Source organism: Mercenaria mercenaria, chromosome 7 (assembly GCF_021730395.1).
Source record: "Mercenaria mercenaria strain notata chromosome 7, MADL_Memer_1, whole genome shotgun sequence".
Taxonomy (NCBI): Eukaryota; Metazoa; Mollusca; class Bivalvia; order Venerida; family Veneridae; genus Mercenaria; species Mercenaria mercenaria.
In genome coordinates, this window is record NC_069367.1 from 8,101,617 (window position 1) to 8,117,395 (window position 15,779).

The window sequence follows — 15,779 nt, forward strand, 5'->3', positions numbered from 1 at the left end:
AACTAAAAAAAAATGCCTCCGAAAATCAAACTTTTACCCTGGTCTTGAGGCTGTTCAGTTTAGACTCTAAGAGTTCAGCTGTATATCTATTTACTGTATTGTAATGATTTTTAGCTCGACTATTCGAAGAATAGTCTAGCTATTCTACTCACCCTGGCGTCGGCGTCGGCGTCGCACCTTGGTTAAGTTTTTGCATGCAAGTACATACAGCTATCATTTAAAGGCATATAGCTTTGAAACTTATTTTTTCTTTTTCTAGGTCAATTACCAACCTCACTGGGTCAAGTTCCATAACTCTAACATGTATTTTGAGCAAATTATGCCCCCTTTTGGACTTAGAAAATTCTGGTTAAAGTTTTACATGCAAGTTACTATCTCCAAAACTAATGCAGATATTGAATTGAAACTTCACATGTGTCTTTGGGGTTATAAAACTAGTTGATAGCACCAAGTCCCATAACTCTGACCTTCATTTTGGTTAAATTATGCCCCCTTTTGGACTTAGAAAATTCTGGTTAAAGTTTTACATGCAAGTTACTATCCCCAAAACTAATGCAGATATTGAATTGAAACTTAACATGTTTCTTCGGGGTTATAAAACTAGTTGATAACATCAAGTCCCATAACTTTGATATGTATTTTGGTCAAATTATGTCCCCTTTCGAACTTAAAACTCTTTTGATATTTAACATTTTGGGTAATAATTTCCTGCTTCTGTGACAATATTTCGAATAGTCGAGCTTGGCTGTCTTACGGACAGCTCTTGTATTATATATAAGGTATCTTTACCTGGTAAGGAATTTTTTGTGGACTTAAAAAAACCCAAAAGACTTACTATGATTACTAAACAAAATTAACATTCCATTTGCAAATACAGCTGCTAGAGTAAAGAAATTTGCTGCAACGGGCATTTATTGTGACATTCTGGCACTCTTGTTCCCTGTTAGCTTTCCATTCCTTCTTTTTACAGTAGCCATATAGAAAAACATCATAGCTATACTGTTCATGAAAATTAATAAAATTTAGCAGTAAACCACCTCACTACTGACTTATTCTTTCTTCCACATGTTTCTTCGGGGTTATAAAACTTGTTGATAGCACCAAGTCCCATAACTCTGATATGTATTTTGGTCAAATTATGTCCCATTTCGAACTTAAAACTCTTTTGATATTTAACATTTTGGGTAATAATTTCCTGCTTCTGTGACAATATTTCGAATAGTCGAGCTTGGCTGTCTTACGGACAGCTCTTGTTAATTAGTGAAAGTTTTTAAACCACCTTATGTCAGTTTGTATCTATTTATGAAAAGATTTTGTGCAAGTCTTCTCTTTCATATTTTAGTCGCAAATATTGTTTGACACATTATTTTAATAATATTAGTTTTCGAAGGCCTAACATTTAGCAACATTTGTATAAACCTGCTGGTAAATCTGTTTATACATATTATCCTTCTTTGGAGGTACCCTTAAACAAAAGCATCAATAAAATGTTCAAAATTTCCATTGTTTATTTTCAGTTGTATGCAATATTGAAGTGGATACCGACCCGCTACGCGATCTGTCAACCGGAACTGTTATACACGTCAGAAGAACACGGTACCAGTCTAGTCACCTTGTACCAGAGGGTCGAGAACCATCAGCCAACCATTATAGTTATCAAAACTACACAAGATGAGGTCAGTATTGCTTGTCTTTTTGCGATAAATTGTTTAACTTATAGATTATTTAAACTTTGTGTGAGAAATCTGCTAGAATCTGTAGCGGAAATTTCATGTATTTGGGAGCACAGTATTAATCCACAAAATAACTCGTGCATATTTCCTAATCCCTTATCCTACTAAATTTCTGTATGAACTTGTCCATCTTTCAATTTTGACAGTACCATGAACTGTTAAAAGGGGTGCTTACCAAAAAGACACTGACTGAATAGCAAACAGTGTAGATCTTGATCAGACTGCATGGATGTGCAGGCTGATCATGATCTGCAGTGGTCGCAAAGGCAGAATCAATCGTGTCCAGCATGATAAGGTTTAAATCTACATGTTAATATGGAAAAAAAGTGATACCTGTGGTTTCATTGTAACTTAATGGAGTTTAAAATCGATTATGTAATAATACATTACACACTTACCGAATGCCTTATTTGGCAGTAGCAAAAATTATTTGCCCTAGTATGGTTTTGAATGGATTTGGTGAGTTATTACCTAGTGCTGAAGTGACACTTGCCAAAACTAAAAAGTGTTTAATTTATAACATGACATACAAAGAAAAATGTTGTCATGGTAATTATCAAAGAAGAAACTAAATGAGTAACAAGACAAATGTTCTGTCTATTGCCTGATTGCCAGCTGGCTACCTGACTGTTTGACCTGTACCTGACTACTTACTGGCTGCCTGACTACTTACTGGCTACCTGACTACATACTGGCTGCCTGACTATTGACTGGCTGTCTTAATTGTGATTAGCTGCCTGAATATTGACTTGACTGTCTGAATATAGTCTACTACCAGACTATTGACTGGCATATAGCATAACTTTTGCCTGTTATTTGTCTATTTTTAGTCCTGTAATAGTTTTTATGCCCCCGAAGGGAGGCATATTAGTTTTCAACTGTCCATCCGTTCGTTCGTCACAACGTTAACTTTTTGCATGAAGGCACTTTACTTGCGAACCACTGCACCCAGGACCTTCAAACTTCACATGCTGATAGTACTTATTGAGTACAGGACCCCTACTGACTTTGGGGTCACCAGGTCAAAGGTCAAGGTGCTGCGGGGGGGGGTAGGGGCATTTGTCACCATTAGTGACAGCTCTTGTTATTAGTAGCTGTATGACTTAGTGACAGACTCCTAATATTTGATCTTGATTTATACTGATGGAATTATACAGTTTTGTAATTCTAAACTGTATTTTATAAAGCCAAAGAAAAACACAGTAAGTACACAAATTACACTTAGTGTTTGATCCACTTTTTCTGTAACATCGGTTATCCTTGATTCCGTCTTAAATATAAGACAATATCATCGATGTAACACATCATTCTGAAGAAACCCCAAGGGTGGTTATAGGAACTTCTTTAGTTTTCAATTATTAATTACAATAGTTTTTAACCTTTAGCCTGCTGGCGGCATGTGATTCTGCCTTTGCGACCAGTGCAGACCAAGATCAGCCTGCACATCCGTGTAGTCAGTAAATTTTCAGTGAACACCCCTTCAAATAATAGATGGTACTGCCCAAATTGAATGATGGTCCAGTCCATTCTAAAAATTTAGCAGGGTAAAGGTTAATTTATTGCCAGGAATTGATTTGTTTGGATATTATACATTGTCAGCCATTTTTGCCACCATATTCTTTTTTTTAATTCAATTCTGATTTTGTTTGTGAATGGACTGTTTTAAAACTCCTAGGATATCTTAGTTAGTATAAAAGGAACATTTTCATTATAAAAAAAAAAATGAAATTGAAGGTAATTTTTTTTAAGTCGTGATTTTGCCCGATTTTTATGCAGGTAAAAGTACACTGTTTGCCATAAAATTGACATTAACCATAAATATTCTAAAAGGTCCTGCAACCACATTCTGAAAAATGTAGCGTGATTTAAAGTTTATATCTGGTTCATGCCAAATAAAGCCACAATTCACTAGAAGGCCTGTTACGTATTATGTTGTTCATACAGTACATTACGTTCTCTGTTGCTACAGGATGTATGAGCAGACTGGGCATTGAGCGCATGTTTACGCCTTGTATTACAACTATTGTGGGTTTCTAAACACGATGGATGTCGTAATTTCAAGTTATACTCTGGTTTTAAGTGTACAGAGAAACATGCTTTTTTCATAAGATTTTGAATTAATCATTTACATGAAATCGTGCATGATTTTAGATTTGTAACTCATGTAGCCTGAAGCAATCGTGTAACTGTAATGAAATGTCAATACAGGTGTGTAATTTATATGTTAAATTTGGTTTTGCCAAAGGCAGAAAATTGCACATAGTGCAGTGCAAAGTTCAGTTATATCAAAATATTTATTCTGTCTTCAGTAGTCAGGGTAAAATGGTGCTTTTCACTATGTTTACACTCTAAGGAGAAGTTACCTTACAAGTCATGACTTACTAATTTATTCTCTAATTACTTTGACAAATTGGTATTACCTTACATACCTTGCGCTATGAAATTTATTATATTGAGACAGCTAATGGGAGTTTCTTGTTATCTTCTGCGTCAAATCTTATTTTACTTATTTTTTGTAAAATCCTCTTATATTTTTTAGCTCACCTGTCACATAGTGACAAGGTGAGCTTTTGTGATCACGCAGCGTCCGTCGTCCGTTCGTGCGTCCGTCCGTCCGTAAACTTTTGCTTGTGACCACTCTAGAGGTCACATTTTTCGTGGGATCTTTATGAAAATTGGTCAGAATGTTCATCTTGATGATATCTAGGTCAAGTTCGAAACTGGGTCACGTGCCATCAAAAACTAGGTCAGTAGGTCTAAAAATAGAAAAACCTTGTGACCTCTCTAGAGGTCATATATTTCACAAGATCTTCATGAAAATTGGTCAGAACGTTCACCTTGATGATATCTAGGTCAAGTTCGAAACTGGGTCACGTGCCTTCAAAAACTAGGTCAGTAGGTCAAATAATAGAAAAACCTTGTGACCTCTCTAAAGGCCATATTTTTCATGGGATCTGTATGAAAGTTGGTCTGAATGTTCATCTTGATGATATCTAGGTCAAGTTCGAAACTGGGTCAACTGCGGTCAAAAACTAGGTCAGTAGGTCTAAAAATAGAAAAACCTTGTGACCTCTCTAGAGGCCATATGTTTCATGGGATCTTCATGAAAATTGATCAGAATGTTCACCTTGATGATATCTAGGTCAAGTTCGAAAGTGGGTCACGTGCCCTCAAAAACTAGGTCAGTAGGTCAAATAATAGAAAAACCTTGTGACCTCTCTAGAGGTCATATTTTTCATGGGATCTGTCTGAAAGTTGGTCTGAATGTTTATCTTGATGATATCTAGGTCAAGTTCGAAAGTGGGTCACGTACGGTCAAAAACTAGGTCAGTAGGTCTAAAAATAGAAAAACCTTGTGACCTCTCTAGAGGCCATACTTGTGAATGGATCTTCATAAAAATTGGTCAGAATGTTCATCTTGATGATATCTAGGTAAAGTTCGAAAGTGGGTTACGTGCCATCAAAAAGTAGGTCAGTAGGTCAAATAATGAAAAAACGTTGTGACCGCTCTAGAGGCCATATTTTTCATGGGATCTGTATGAAAGTTGGTCTGAATGTTTATCTTGATGATATATAGGTCAGTTTCGAAACTGGGTCAACTGCAATCAAAAACTAGGTCAGTAGGTCTTGAAAGAGAAAAACCTTGTGACCTCTCTAGAGGCCATACCCTTGAATGGAACTTTATGAAAATTGGTCAGAATGTTCACCTGGATGATATCTAGATCAGGTTTGAAACTGGGTCACGTGCCATTAAAAACTAGGTCAGTAGGTCAAATAATATAAAAACCTTGTGACATCTCTAGAGGCCATACTTTTCATGGGATCTGTATGAAAGTTGGTCTGAATGTTTATCTTGATGATATCTAGGTCAAGTTTGAAACTGGGTCAACTGCGGTCAAAAACTAGGTCAGTAGGTCTAAAATTATTAAAATCTTTTGACCTCTCTAGAGGCCATATTTTTCAATGGATCTTCATGAAAATTGATCTGAATGTTTACCTTGATGATATCTAGGTCAGTTTCGAAACTGGGTCACATGCGGTCAAAAACTAGGCCAGTAGTTATAAAAATAGAAAAACCTTGTGACCTCTCTTAGAGGCCATATTTTTCATGAGATCTTCATGAAAATTAGTGAGAATGTGCACCTTGATGATATCTAGGTAAAGTTCAAAACAGGGTCACGTACCTTCGAAAACTAGGTCAATAGGTCAAATAATAGAAAAACCTTGTGACCTCTCTAGAGACCATATTTTTCAATGGATCTTCATGAAAATTGGTCAGAATTTTTATCTTGATAATATCTAGGTCATGTTCAAAACTGGGTCACATGAGCTCAAAAACTAGGTCACTATGTCAAATAATAGAAAAAACGACATCATACTCAAAACTGGGTCATGTGGGAAGAGGTGAGCGATTCAGGACCATCATGGTCCTCTTGTTATGAAATTCATAGTTCTTTCCCTTATGTTGTCACACTTTTCGCCATTGATTTTGATTGGTTTGCAATGATTTGTGCCCTTGATAGCCTGGTGGTAGAGTGTCCGCTTGAGTGCAAGAGGTCGTGGGTTCGATCCCTGGCCATGTCATACCAAAGATGTGAAGAATGGTACCGGTCGCTCTCTTGCTTGGAACTTAGCATTAAAAGGGAACCTAGCTTGTCTTCTCTCATACCCTCATGGCAATAGACTTCATCAGGATTGAGTTGTCAAGAGCAATTAATAGGTTATAGAATTTGCTTCACAATCAGCCAAAAATAAATTAGAATAAACCAAAGATTTGTTGTGAAACATCGCTGATTAGCTGAAACTTTTTATCTGTAATGTAACCAAACTGAAAATATCTCGGGTTCAACCAGGGAACCATGGTAGACATTTGGTATGCAAGAATGTTTTTTTAACTCACCTGAGCAGGAAGTGCTCAAGGGTTAGCTATTGTGGTCAATGATTGTCTGTCGTCCATCAACATTTTCCTTTAAACAACATCTCCTAAACCACCAGGCCAGTTTTGATGAAAATTTACAGGGATGTTCCATGGATGGTCTTCTTTAAAAATTCAAAGAATTGAATTCTTTATAGAACTCTTAAAATCAGTTTAACCTTTAGCATGCTAGATAAATTGTCGTCTGCTGGAAATGTCGTCTGCTAAAATTGTAAAGTTCATTCAATTTGCTCCAAAATTCGAAGAAATATTGTCAGAGTAGCAAACAGCTTAGAACCTGATCAGACGCCGATTTAATCGGCGTCTGATCTGGTTCCAAGCTGTTTGCAAAGGCTGTTAAATTCGCCTGCAGCAGGCTAAGGGTTAAATATAGGAAATATTTTAACTTTCCACTCCAGGTATTTGGAGCATTTTGTTCTACCTGTTGGAGAGATAGGCGACAGAAGAGCCAGTTACTGTCATACTTCGGTACAGGCGAAACGTTCCTGTTTACACTGTGGCCGGAGAAGAAGAAATACGAGTGGGTGGGGCTGACACAGGAAAACATTCCAAACACAGCAAGCATGTTCCAGGCGGGAGATAGGACCATTCTCACTGTAGGAGGAGGGTATGCTGTCTTTATATACTTAGTTATTGTTGTATTTTGATTAAGGAGAAAATGTTTTGGTTACCAGAACTGAGAAGATTGGATGGATGCCCCTACATACATGTCAGTGGTAATGTCGGCTTTGAGTGTAGGAGGTCAGGGAAGTTCATTTTCTGGATGTGTCGTACCAGAGACCTAAAAAATGGTGCTGGAAGCTTGCTAGCTTGGCACTCACTTGAAAGGGTTGTACCGGGCATTAAAAGAAGCCAAAGTCAGTATTTAAGATTACTGAATATTATTTTGGTTGCCCAAGTGATTATAGTTCATTTTAACTGTTGATCATATGTAATGTTAAATAAGGCTTACCTTTACTTTAACATAGGAACCTAGCAGCTTGTTTGAAATGAGGGATCTGATTGCTTTATAGTGTAGTACAGTTGAAACTCCTTTATCTTGAACTCACTTGCCTCAAAAGAAGACATTTTTAAGTCCCGTCCCAAAAGCATGTGCTCAAAGTAACCATTTTAACAATGTTTAAGTCAAAGTTCAGGTATCTCAAAGTAAAATGCTAATGAATGCATTCCCTTTGAATTTAAAATACTGTGTTTAGAAAAAAGATTAGTTTCTTATTGTCTGTAATATCTGACTTGAGAAATGAAGTACACATTATAAAAACTGATTTTCCTTTTTGTAAGACTCAAACAAGCCTTGCAGTAGGTGAAGCTCGTTTTACTGGCGAAACTGTTTGACACTGTAATTTTAACAGTACATGACTAAGATCAATGAGATTCTAGTTTATAAAGTTGTTTCTATATTTTTACTGAAATCTTCACACACATTGTATGCACTACAAACTGTAGTATAAAGGCAATAACCATAGACCAGCTGGGCATATTATCAATATTATAAATAGAAAGTTGCACATTTTTAGTACCCTGAGCTGCCTCAGATACGCCATTATAGGGAAAGCATATACAAAGAATTACTGAAAAAAAGGTGTTAACCTTCAAAGTGTTGAAATTTTCTTATCCTACTTAAACTATAAAATATATTGATGTCTTGTTATAGTTTATGCCGGTGATAATTTGGTAAGTGCCTCTTGTAATAATAAACATTTTAAAACATTACTTTCAGACATGGTGAAGCAATATCATTGGATGAGAACCTTCTTCACTGCCGGTCCGAGAAATGTGATACATTCAACAATGAACCATTGAGCAAGAGTGAAGATTTCCAGTGTAAAGTTGTCGAAGTGTATGGTTTTGTATAATGATTTAGGTTACTACACTGTCTTGTTGGGATAAAACAAAACTTAAGATCTTCCAGTAGTTACACAAACTCTCATTACTGAATCACCAGAGGCAAGGGAAATAATTCCTGAATCACCAGAGCCAAGGGAAATAATTCCTGAATCACTATAGTCAAGGGACATAATTTCTGCATAAATGATTTGCCAACATCAAGGGAAATAATTCCTGCATGTGTTGAATCACCAGAGTCAAGGGCCATTATTCCTGCATCACTGAATAACCGGAGCAAAGGGAAATAATTTCTGCATAAATGAATTGCTAGAGTCAAGGGAAATAATTTCTGCATGAAGTTGCTTTGGGTTAGTGATGAAATTGTAACACTTTCTGTTGTAATATGAAGACTACACTTTCAAACAGTGGTAGAAACTTACAGAGAACCAGACTATAAGGTTATATAATTGAGGCTGGATAGTTGGGAACCAGTCTCCAAATGCAGCTTTGCCATTGGTCTGTTTCAAAAGTCTGCCCTGAAACAGCCAATCAGATGCTAGAGATTTGAGTGCAGCTGTTATACCCTTTAACACAGGAATAAAGTTAAAATTTCAAATTTAACCATGTTAACCAGTGAAATACATGTAGTATTATGTATACCTCACTTATAATATGAGCCGCGCCAAGGGAAAACCAACATAGTGGCTTTGCGACCAGCATAGCTGTTCGCTTTTAAAGCCTATTGGAATTGGAGAAACTATTAGCGAACAGCATGGATCCTGACCAGACTGCGCGGATGCGCAGGCTGGTCTGGATCCATGCTGGTCGCATACCCACTATGTTGGTTTTCCCATGGCACGGCTCATATAATGTTGTAAAACTTACTCCTGTGATAAGTTTTCAAATGTAGCACAAACTTACTGTTGTGAAGCAACAAACACTGTTGTAATGTTACTGAAATATTTGACTGCCTATTGTGCGTTTTATTCGACCTGGCAGGGCGGAGTTAATCTCGGACTTATGCAAATAATGGTAATCTAAAAAAAAACACAAGCAAAATAGGTAGAGCAATATAATTGTTTAGTTCTGTAATCTTTTGGTAACCAATAACTAAAATTCAAGGCTACATTGGTTACAATGTGAGGTAAATGGTTGTTGAAAAAATAAGAAATCAGGTTGTCAGATATACTACTTATCCTGCACAATAATGCAGTGGACCATCGCAAAACCCCTCACTGCCAGGCCGATTAAAACACACAATACAAACAATTCATGTTGTTTATTTTCTATTGTGATACCATCTCCATAAGTTAATAGTTCTTGCATAAGATCAAATATATTTGAGGTCTTCATTGTAAGGTGGTCATTCTGGTTTTGCGGAAAGTTTGGACTGTGTGCACACTTCCGAAGTCATGCTATGTACATTTGAGAAATTTGCGAAGCTTTGTATGTTTCAATGTAAAACTCAGTATGCTCCCTGCATTGGTCTCCTATACAGTTGTCAGGGGAATTAGTTGTAAGCGAAGAAGTGAATAATTTGTAAGCAAAGGAGAAATAGTGTACATATTTTACCTAAAACTAGGTCTGGCTCTTCTTGAGCTTGCATAATATTTAGAAATAGTATACTTCTGCATAGTAGAAAAGTCCAAGACACCTTTCTTCTTTGCTCAGTACGGAGAGTGCAGATCTATGAATCATGTGGTCGTGACTTCATTTCTCGGGCAAAGCATAATGTTCTCCATGGTGATTTCATAAAAGATAGTGTGTCTGAAGTCTGTCATTTCCTCCTCTACCTTTGATTCATGTGGATAAGTTGGTAGTTACTTGTGGGGAACAGGTTTGAACAAATAAACAAATAAGAAAAGTTTGCACACTTTTCTGATGAGGAAAATTAATACCCGTTTTAGTTCTGTCTGATTTTTTTTATAGTCTTTATCGTCTCTTTATGGTGATTTAAAAGTAGAAAGTCATCTTCATTATGTGAAAGAATAAGTTTTATACTGTTGGTGCATTTTTAAAAAAAAAAGCCGTTTTATTGAAGGGAGGCTATCAAGTTTGTAATTATTTTCAACGGTTGATAACAGTTAAGTCCCTTCATATTTCAGGTATCTTTTTTCGAATCTCAGTGTCCTTTGGTTTCAAGTGATTTCTTGTTTTTCAGTTGGGTCTTTTTTGTAGTTTCATGGCTTGTTCACTTTGAACATATCTCACCAACCCTTCCTGACTGTTTTTCAGAAAAGGTGATAATTATTTTTATGAATTTTTGATCTCGTATTATTATTTCTCACAAGTACCAATATTGTGTGTGTAAACAGTGTGAATGAAGAATAACTATAATTGATGTGTGAATTAAGTGTAACACTATTCTGTAATAATGTTATGATTTTGAAATTTCTTTTACACAGAATAGTAGATCAAAATATGGTAGCACTCTTTTTTTTCATCACCTATATGGAGCCAAAAAAGTATTTCAACATGATGTCAATGTTGTTATGTTTAAATGAAAATAAAACATAACTTTTCATATTATGATTTTCACATTATAAATTATAATTATGAATATTATATATTTCACATTATAAATGTTAATACTAAAAGTTTATTTGTATTCAGATTTTGTTAAATAATTTATTCATTTTCATCTGAAAAACTGTCTGTCCAATATTTACGTCTATGATGTGACTCAATTTTTTTTTTAATCATTTAAGTATTAAAATTATTTTCTGTTCAGTATCTAGTCACAGTTATGTAAAACAATGTTCACTCAATGTCTCAAGAGGATGTTCAGAATACTTGATTTATCCAGGTTTCCGAGCAATCCAGACATACAAAATACAGTTGAGACCCGATATTTCAAACATTCTGGCTGTCTTGAAGATTTTTTCAAGTCCTGACCCAAAAACACGTTGCCCAAAATATCATTTTACGCCAAATTTTGGTTATCTCAGAGTAAAATGCTCAATCCTTTTGAATTTAAGATACTTAGAGTAAACTATATGATAAAAATCGGCGATCAACCACATGAATGGCTCATGTCCGTCCTGGTGACCGAGCAAGTCCGCCCTAGTGCCCAAGCAAGTCTGCCCTGGTGCTTGAGCAAGTTCCCCCTGGTGCCTGAGCAAATCCGCCCAGGTGCCCAAGCAGGTCTACCCTGGTGCCCAAGCAAGTCCGCCCTGGTGCCCGGGCAAGTCCACCCTGGTGCCTAAGCAAGTCAGCCCTGGTGCCCAATCGAGAGGTGTCTCACTGTAGCATTATTGTTGTGAGGAGATCTTTATAAATCAAAATTTTCAGAAAGAAATTATTATATTTGTTTTGCTTTAAGTTGACAAACTGTTCTCTAGATTTTGTTATTTCATGTAGTTTTGGAATGAATTTACCATGCCAAATTATAATAATTGTTTCATTGTTGTTTAAGTGTTATCAGTAAAATGTGTTTTGAAAGAAAAAATGAGAAAATGATCTAGCCGTGAAAACAGTTTGTAGATCTTTGCTCTTTTGTACAGTTTCAAACTTTCATAATAATGTGCGTTTTGTCTGCCTCAAGTTTGATCAGTTTAGACTATACTTTTTAAAAATTCTGAATATGAACTAGCAAAGTATTGCGACATATGTTGTAAAAGTATGTTACATATTGATTGACGTTTGCTTAGACATTAGATAAGGCAATACCAAATTTGATCTATGTGCAGCTTCCTATGGCTGGAAAGTTTTCAACTGTCTGATAAAAAAAAATCTGAAAATGCCCGGATGCCAGTGTTGCCATATAATCACAGTGGCCATTTTTATTCAGTATAGAATTTTTATATATAAGTATTAAGTTCTTTCAGCTTAATAAATACTTACATGTTACATTTGTTTTAAATATGAGCCGTGCCATGGGAAAACCAACATAGTGGCTATGCGACCAGCATGGATCCAGACCAGCCTGCGCATCCGCGCAGTCTGGTCAGGATCCATGCTGTTCGCTTTCAAAGCCTGTTGCAATGAGTGAAACCGTTAGTGAACAGCATGGATCCTGACCAGACTGCGCGGATGTGCAGGCTGGTCTGGATCCATGCTGGTCGCAAACCCACTATGTTGGTTTTCTCATGGTGCGGCTCATATATATATATTGCTAAAATTCTGATATTTCATGGATGTAAAGGCTTTTAGAAAGTATATTTAGGTTATTTTTTCCAGTGCATGTTAGGTAGCTTTACAAAATGATTGGGGAGCTAAACATAGATCTAATTGGGTGTGGCTTATTGGTAATAAAATATGCAAAATGCAAATTAATTACATGTAATAGGCCAGTTGTTGTTTATAGGTGTTCATAAAAGCTTGTAAAGTTGTTGTTGAAATATTTAATAAATGTGCCGCACCATGAGAAAACCAACATAGTGTGTTTGCGATCCAGCTTGGATCCAGACCAGATTGCGCAGATGGTTGGGATCCATGCTCTTCGCTTTCAAAGCCTATTGCAATTAGAAAAAGCTGTAAGTAAACAGTATGGATCCTGACCAGACTATGCAGATGCGCAGGCTGGTCTAGATCCATGCTTGTCGCAAATGCACTACGTTGGTTTTCTCATGGTGCGGCACTATTGTCCTATATAAGGAATATAAAAAGCTGTCAAATGAGAATATAGCATTTTGTCATAATAGTGGGGTAAATTATAAGGGTGAAATTATTAAACCAAGAATTGTTAGGGCACAATTTTATTTTCTGTTTATGATTACATCATTTGTAATATGTTTAGTCAGTTATAGTCATTTCTGTGCAATGCTTTATGTTACTTTATTAAGTTATGTGTTAAATATTTCGAGACTTAAGTTTGCAGTATGTATCAATAAAATTGAGCCGTGCCATGAGAAAACCAACATAGTGGCTTTGCGACCAGCATGGATCCAGACCAGCCTGCGCATCCGCGCAGTCTGGTCAGGATCCATGCTGTTGCTTTTAAAGCCTATTGGAATTGGAGAAACTGTTAGCGAACAGCATGGATCCTGACCAGACTGCGCAGATGCGCAGGCTGGTCTGGATCCATGCTGGTCGCAAAGCCACCTTGTTGGTTTTCTCATGGCGCGGCTCAAATGTGTTATTGTTATTGGATGTTACTTAAGGTGGTTACATCACACCTAAAGTCTTCAGAAGTTTGCATAGGTTTATATATTTTGTTGATTTAATAAAAAATGATACACACTTAGGAATATTTTAGTGGCTGAGATTTCATAAAGCTTTGAATGCAACCATAAACACCTGATTGTATAAAGAAAATGTTGAAATATGATAAGTATTAAATTATTCGGAATAAATGGTACTATTTGCCTCACTTCCATTTAATCTGTATGTACAGTATTGTATAATATTATGATTTCTATATTGCCTAAAAAGATATGTGCTATAAAAGAAATAGCTAGATTTAGTAGAGGAAGAGTTATTACCCTTGGCATTGTCGAATCTTCAGTGCCGTTTTGTGTCATGTTAGTCAATCAAAAAATTAACATAAAATATTATGCCATATTCAAGAAGCTATTTATTTACATTAGTATTTATGTTACATAGAAATCTATTCATATGTTAAGTTGATATTTTACTCTGGTTTTTTTTTTTTTTGTTGTTGAAAGTTTGTAGTTTTTAAAGGGGGCCTTCCTCGAGATTTCTGTCTGATTTACATTTCTTTACTTTGCTCGTAATTGTAAATTACATGTAAGAAGAAAGCTTTTACTTTGACATAAAACAGAAAGTAAATGTTGATTAATCAATGATATGAGCCGTGCCATGAGAAAACCCAACATAGTGGGTTTGCGACCAGCATGGATCCAGACCAGCCTGCGCATCTGCGCAGTCTGGTCAGGCTCCATGCTGTTCGCTTTTAAAGCCTACTGGAATTGAAGAAACTGTTAGCGAACAGCATGGATCCTTACCAGACTGCGCGGATGCACGGCTCATATAATCTGTAAAATATGAAGGCGTTTATAAGTCACTTGGTACTAAAGTCCTGTAGAATTATAGTTTTAATTGTGAATTCATTAATTTTCATTGGGGACTAATTTTGTATTTTTTTTTATTGTATCCATCCACAAGTCAAATCCCAACAAATAGAAAAAAGTCCCATTCCTTTTATATTAAAGAATTCACAAAATTGTATCCCCACAAACCTTTTTACAAACTCCAACGCAGTGATTTCCCTTGCCGCTTCGCTCATTGATCACTGCCACCACAACATTCACGTGACCATGGTTCATCACGTGATGATCGGTTTAAAAATTAACTTATATTTTCATATGATATACCAAACTTTTGACAATAACATATCTTGTCCAGCAGAAAAATATTCAAAAGCCTCCATCTGTTTCGGCTTGGGTCAAATGACAGCATTATAATAGTGAACGGCGTCAAAGATCAACGTCGACATACTCGTTTATTTACTTTCAGTTTCGTTTCAGGATACTTACCGGTTGTGTAAATAAATACCTATTTTCATTCAGAATCATTATTTTTTTCATTATGGAACATTCGCCTGTGCTAAAAGAAGTGTAAACTTCGAAAACATTGGGGAAAAAACAACTAATTAATCATATAACTGAAAGAAGTCCACTTAGCTGAATTTTAGCTAAAAACATTGTGTTGGCAGTGATCAATGAGCGAAGCGTCAAGGGAGATAACTCTGTTGGAGTTTGACCTTTTTAGCCCAAAGCATGAAATTTCATGCCAACGAAAAACAGTTATTTCACAGAATAGTGTAGTACTTCACAGGCTGAGTTAAATAACACTTGATTTATGTTTCTTGGTATTTTATAGAAACCCCCATTTATTTAAGACACTTCATTAGCATAATCTTTTTACCTGCAGGCATGCCCCTTTAAGTGCTGGTGTTGCCTGTTATCGGACACTGAACAAATACTTGTAACGATGTTGTTAATGTACATGTATATAATCAAGGTGGATACTTGTTACTCTGTTTAGCATCTCAGCTTGGTTTTCATTTTGTTAAGACTCAATATTATTATGGTATTTATAAATAAATAAATTTTGTGCAAAAATACGAACAGATTTTGTCCTCTTCTTGCATTACGCTTTTAACAAGAGTTGTTTGTAACACACATATGCCCCCCCACCCCCACCACCATGGTGGGTTGTCCCATTTTCAGTCCTGTGATCACTATGACCTTGACCTTTCACCTAATAACTCGTAAACAATAGGGGTCATCAATTTCATAAGCCCAATCATGATATCAAGTTTGAAGATACTGGGTCAGGTGGTTCTCAAGTCATTAAGTGTAAAACGTTTTCAAGCTTCA

General features: G+C 36.1%; 1 protein-coding gene across 1 annotated transcript in view; it reads left to right on the forward strand.

Annotated features, from left to right (window-relative positions):
• LOC123556069 (GTPase-activating protein skywalker-like) overlaps nt 1–15,523 on the forward strand; it is a 52,499-nt gene extending 36,976 nt beyond the window's left edge. Inside the window, exons 9-11 of the mRNA XM_053548944.1 lie at nt 1,518–1,676; nt 7,068–7,276; nt 8,390–15,523. Of these exons, the coding sequence (XP_053404919.1) occupies nt 1,518–1,676; nt 7,068–7,276; nt 8,390–8,525 (504 nt within the window). The 3' untranslated portion in view covers nt 8,526–15,523. The remainder of the gene's footprint in view (nt 1–1,517; nt 1,677–7,067; nt 7,277–8,389) is intronic.
• Nucleotides 15,524–15,779: the final 256 nt, after the last annotated feature.